Genomic DNA, 6,000 nt, shown 5'->3' on the forward strand with positions numbered 1-6,000 from the left:
TAAGTAAGATCCATGTCGAAACTTAAAACTCAAACAGATGTAGTTTCCAATGGAATGCATGATATAACGGAAATATCTGGGTCCTTGGCACTTTGACTACTGATGGCCCGAGCTACAAATTCGCCACCATCTTGTTGCGTCTATTTTCCCGTTAGAACGGGGCGTTTTATGATCCAAACGCATGTATTTTGAAAGGAGACTAGACTACATCCAAATTCTGCACTTCATAACACGGATATAAGGATCGGAAAGTCGTATAGGTTGCCTTTTTGGTCATATGTAACGAGCTAAAAAGCTTGTTTTGTGCCAGGATTCTGGAGACGTTTGGGCTCTGACCCAAGTCTGTCCACACATCGCTCATGGCTCACCCGAGGAAATGGCCTTGGCCGCCCTTTTGTTTGGCATACACGACATTGGAAGTTCAAGGACAAATGTACTAATAGATAGCTATTTGCGTTAGCACAGAGATCTGTTAACGTATTCATCGTTGCCGCCATCGTTTTTGATCGGTATCAGTGACATTCCACTTAGCCAACAGTACTAATTGCTCATTGTATAAGTGGAGAATTATCACAAATTAGACAACACTGAAATGTTTGTGATGCCCCATTGCGCAAGGGTTGGTGAAAATCCCATGGGTTGTATTTATAATAAGCGCACAGTTTATATGGTCTGATCTGTGTGGCATTTTTCAACTGTTAACTTGGTAAGCATTACCGACCGCATTGTTAATAAAAGTGACACTTTCAAAGAAACTATACAAGTAACAAAATTGCAATATCCCAATAATACAAAGATTGCAAAATAGCCTGAGCGTGTTTTTGACATGTGCCTTTTTGTGTGGCAAACTGGTTGATTTATTAGTATGTAACACGCAATGGTTTATAGATGGTTAACGTTTGGTTTGGTTTTAAAAATTGCCATTGAAATTGTTTCATATGTTTCAAAGATTGATAAACAAACGAGTTCCTAGTTAAATCCAATATGAATATGTATACTTAGGATCTTCTCGCAGTTCCTGTATTTGCAGCAAAGCAAGTTTTTCGGTGTACACAATATAACTGTCAGACTTCTTCGCAGAATCATCCATTCTGCGTCAGCATATTGCTGCCGCAAGCATTATCAGATTCATCATTCAAGACCGAGACTGACATATTTATTGAACGCATTCGGACGACTGAGCAGTCTGCATTCTTCTCGCTGCCTTGACATTACACTCGCCAATAAAATGGCTATTGTTAAAAAAAATACCTCGTACTTCTGCATACCAGCCGGTGCCTGTACAACTTTTTATATGCTAAGTGGCAGTTTTCGAGAGAAGATTGATTAAGGCCGCGAAAAAAGACAATCAGGATTTCAGATAGTGATTACCCGAATTGCTGCCACCTTAGGCACCGATACACCCGATTTAACAAGGAACGGCAGTCGTGTGTAGAAGCTGTCAATGTGTTAGTCAGTATGATTCTAACCTATCACTCCGCTTTTAAACGTACAGGATGCCTTTTTGTATTTCAGTTAACAAACCACCAACTTGTCCATATTGGCCTCCCTGCTGATCAGATCATCACTGGTCCTTTCAGGTTGGCCATACCGCTGTCAATATTAGCATTGTGCGGGTTTTTAGATATTCTAACCTATCACTCAACATCCAGTCTTGTTCACATACAGCATTCAGATAATCTCAGTATTTTTTCCTAGCCCTTTCCATGCTCTGTATATGAAGCATCGTGTCCGTCGTTCAGATTTTATTGCGGTATTCACTTCTTGTCAAAGGTATGGCAGATATGTATGCAGTTTGATTCGGTCATTGGTTCGAGGATAGAGATGTCCTTTTCGCCCGCATCCAGCAGTATCCATATGCGTAATAGTGAAGGGTGAATAATTATTACACACACTATCATCTGTGGAATAAATATGAGACCGCACTTCGCGAATATGCAATCTGGGCATCGGAATCTGAAAATTTATGGGCTTTCTTACCCCTGGTAAATTTGAAACGGGCCAAACATTTCTCATGTACTGGGAATACACATATAGTAGCAAAAAGTAATTGGGAAGATGGAGAGGAGGTTTGGGGAGAGCGGGGGGGAGTGTAATTTCTTCTACTGTGGATTTATATGCTGCGAAATAAAAGTTTCCTATTATTTTTTTTTCTTCCACAGGTTTTGGAATGACTACACCACAGACAGTTCCGGGGAAAATATTTTTGATATTTTACGGATTTTTCGGTTGTGCCGGAGCCATCCTGTTCTTCAATCTCTTCCTGGAGAGGATTATTACATTCCTGGCTTACATCCTGAGGGCGGTTCACGAGCAAGAGCTTCGCCGGAAAGGACTGACCAATGGCAAGCACGGAAAAGGTCGCCGGGGATCCCAGGCTTCCGATGACGACAGTTTGGACTCGTGGAAACCCTCCGTGTATTGGGTCATGCTTATACTTGTGCTGGGCGCAGTTTTCGTGGCGCTCTGTGCTTCAGCAATGTACCAGCCTGTGGAGGAATGGAGTTATTTCGATGCCATTTATTTCTGTTTCGTGACCTTTGCTACCATTGGGTTTGGTGACATCGTTGTTAGTCAGAAGTCAAATTACGATTATGTTCACCTCTATAGATTTGGCAATTTTGTCTTCATAGTTATCGGATGCTGTTGTATATATAGCCTTTTTAATGTGACTTCAATAGTGATAAAACAGATTCTGAACTGGATATTACGAAAACTGGACGTCCGGCAGTACCGCTGCTGCTACCGACCCAAACCCAGACCCCGGCGGAACGCAATTACGCCAGGACATATAAACCGCCAAGCTAAAGGTGCTGTGACAGTGTCGGACGTTGAAAATGACAGTGACTCCGAGAGGAGAAACTCAGGGGAAATGATTTCAATGAGAGACTTTTTGCAAGCCAATAAAATTTCTTTAGCAATGATGCAAAAACAACTGTGGGAAACGGCACAGAGGGGTGCTATTTCCAGCTCCAATGGCGGTGGTTTTCAAGGGGGTGTGGGGCCTTTAGCTATACTGAATAAAAAATTGGGACAAGAAGATGTATAACGACGATGGATTATATAGTGTTTATGTGTGAAGCTATACATTCCCTGTGTTTCATATCCGGCAATACGGTATCGTCCGACAGGACCATTTCAGTGACGACAGTTGGTGCGGACAAGGTATGTGACGCAATATCAATGACTTGAGCACTAAGCGTCATGAGCACCAATCAAAAAGCTGTAAAGGCTCGCTTTCCGGGAATCGTCCGTTTTGCTGGGGTAAAAGACAGCTGTGATGTAATAGTGTAATGTACGTATGTCAATTGTATGCATGTTCTATTCAAATGGCTATTACAAGGTTTCAAGCAATCCCCCACGCCTTGCTGAATAATACCTCTGAGGTGAATCCGCTGTGTGGGATTTGTTAGTGGAAAGTAGGTGACTAGGTAAGGATAAAAATTGCGTTTGCGGCCAACCGCCGAAGCCGCACTACTGATTTATGTAGCCTAGAAATAGTAAGCAACAGGTGCGAGATAACGCCCCCTGGTGGTGATAGGGGAATTACTCTGAAGCTACATACGATCTGCTAAGGCCAGTGAACTCGCACTGATATAACAGAAAAGTCCATCGCTGTTTATGCATCTCACGTGAGGAGAAGGACAAACGAAGCACAAACTGACCTGATGTATTTGTCAGAAAACTGTGTTTAGAGTTAACATAATACCATGTCGTATTACAGGAGATTGCATGTGCCGATTTTACCCCAAAGGTGAACGTGTAAACACTACAGAGACTGTAGAATGGAATAACCTAGACAGCTGCTAGACCAGGGTGACTTTAACAACTGAGAGTCACGTATTAGCGGATTCACGACCATGCGGGCTGTCCTGATCGTCTAATCCGCAGAGGGACTTACGTCCAGTCGAGTTCTTAGTGCCTTTCTTTGTTACCGAACTACAAAACCATGTTGTTTTTTCTAGAACAAGGAGAGTGCATGATCTTTCACCAATAAACTCGGTCGTGTTATTTTTGACATACATATTGAGTTAGATGCTTTTCAAGATTAAATTTGCGTTATGTTCTGTTTATATGTATTTTTACTTCGAAACAATGTGTAAGCCCTTGTTACAAATGCTGTGTTCATAACTGTAGCGATTATTATAACGCAGCCTAGGTTTTCAGATGAGGTATTAGGATATCTTTGCATACACATGCCTTTGTGGTAAACTACGACATCAGGCTAGGTCAGGGAAAAGAATTTTATTACATTTACTCATTGTACTTCGCGAAAATTTGAAATTCACAAATCAAATCATTCTAATATTTTGCATCGAATCTTGAGTAATTTTCCTATTTCTCTCCAATTTGGCTGAGCTCTGCCATTATTTTATATATAGTTTGACGTTGTCATAGTATTGGTGGCCCAGCTTCATTGCCGTTTGTTGAACCTCATCATCTTGTACATACTTGTATCAAGCCAGTCTGTATACCTTCTTCCAAGAGTTACTCTGTGATATTCTTCTTTTAAAAAGGAACTACCATCACGTGTTGGTGTCATATGTTATATTAACATCAGCTTTATCAGAATTTTATTTGCACATGTATCAAAGTTTAGTCGTTGTGTTTAGAAATGCTTCAGACTATGAAGGAAGACAGTTTTCCTTGGTCTATAATTGCTACAGAGCACTTGGGTTTTTGTTTAGATATTTGTGATTTTATGTGTTTAGATCAAAATCGTCACTACCTTGAAATTCGGTTAGTGTTAGCGTCCTTCTGGCGGGAAGAATGTGTTAGGACGCATTTCTTAAACAGCCTCTAGACAAAGTTTCATCTTATACTTTATAACCCACAGCTTCATAAGTGCACACTCCAACTACAGCTTGTTCTTTTACAGATGACCATGTCGTATTTAACTGAATTCAAACATCAAAGCTACTGTAAAATTCAGATTTTGGTTGTGTTTGACAAGAGAGTGCGCTTACTCTTCCAAAACATCTCCAAGAAAACAATGCATGAACCTTACAGAAGGATCTATTCTTATATCGTTAAATTCATTCTGTATTGGCTTGTCATGTAAAGCCATGTTTCAAGTAATATTCCCTTATAAGACGGCAGCGATATTTATGGGTGAAGAAAACCAGAGTAAACAACAGGTTTTTGCCTTTTACCTAACAGTTTCAATGACAAAAATAAAGTTGGCGTATAGTATTCGTGTTGACGAATAACAAAAGATTGGTCATCTAGTGTGGTGTGTGACGTACAATCCAACGGTATGCCATACATTAAAATAAGATATAGTCTGGACAGACAGACACAGTTTTGTGTCGACCCAGTATGTACTTTTATATATTCAAGAAGAAAAAACATTCTATTTAGTTAAGGGTTAAATTTGCATGGTACCATTAACTCTCATGGGTTTTTATGTATTTGTGTATTTATATCCATGCTATTAACTTTTCCATTTCCAAACACTGTGATCTAAACGACGATTTGATTTGACATATTTAAGCTCAAATTCAAATATCTCAGTTTGTTTTTCATATAATGATTGGTGGTAGGAAATACCTTGAACAGGTCTTTTGTTTCTTTTTAAGCATTAGATCACTTTAGTTGATAATAATCTTCTCATATGGACGTGTGTCTGAACGAAAAATACACAAACCGATTCATGATCTTTGGTATGGAGGTCACTGTGATTATTTATTTCCATCCTCATCAAAAATTGTTCTGGGAAATACATCTGGGCCCGCACTATCACCATGGTTACCAGACACCGGAAGTGTTGAATATCACATGATTACCATGCACTAATTTGTCATATCGTTTTTAATAAAATCCGTCACGTAAAGATTTGTTTCTATCTGCATGTGATCCTTTTCATTCTGTGCCATACATATTTCTGTCCTGCTTTGATACAAACAGAAAATGACGGGAAATGGTTGCGATGCTCATGTAATTGGATGTCACTCAATGTGGCTTTTGTATGAATGAAACTTTTTTAACTTTTCACATTCA

General features: G+C 39.8%; 1 protein-coding gene across 1 annotated transcript in view; it reads left to right on the forward strand.

Moving 5' to 3' along the window:
* Positions 1-3,054, forward strand: part of LOC135468883 (potassium channel subfamily K member 12-like) — a 51,434-nt gene extending 48,380 nt beyond the window's left edge. The window contains exon 2 of the mRNA XM_064747344.1: positions 2,163-3,054. Coding sequence (XP_064603414.1) covers positions 2,163-3,049 — 887 coding nt within the window. The 3' untranslated portion in view covers positions 3,050-3,054. The remainder of the gene's footprint in view (positions 1-2,162) is intronic.
* Positions 3,055-6,000: the final 2,946 nt, after the last annotated feature.

Source organism: Liolophura sinensis, chromosome 6 (assembly GCF_032854445.1).
Source record: "Liolophura sinensis isolate JHLJ2023 chromosome 6, CUHK_Ljap_v2, whole genome shotgun sequence".
Classification (NCBI taxonomy): Eukaryota; Metazoa; Mollusca; class Polyplacophora; order Chitonida; family Chitonidae; genus Liolophura; species Liolophura sinensis.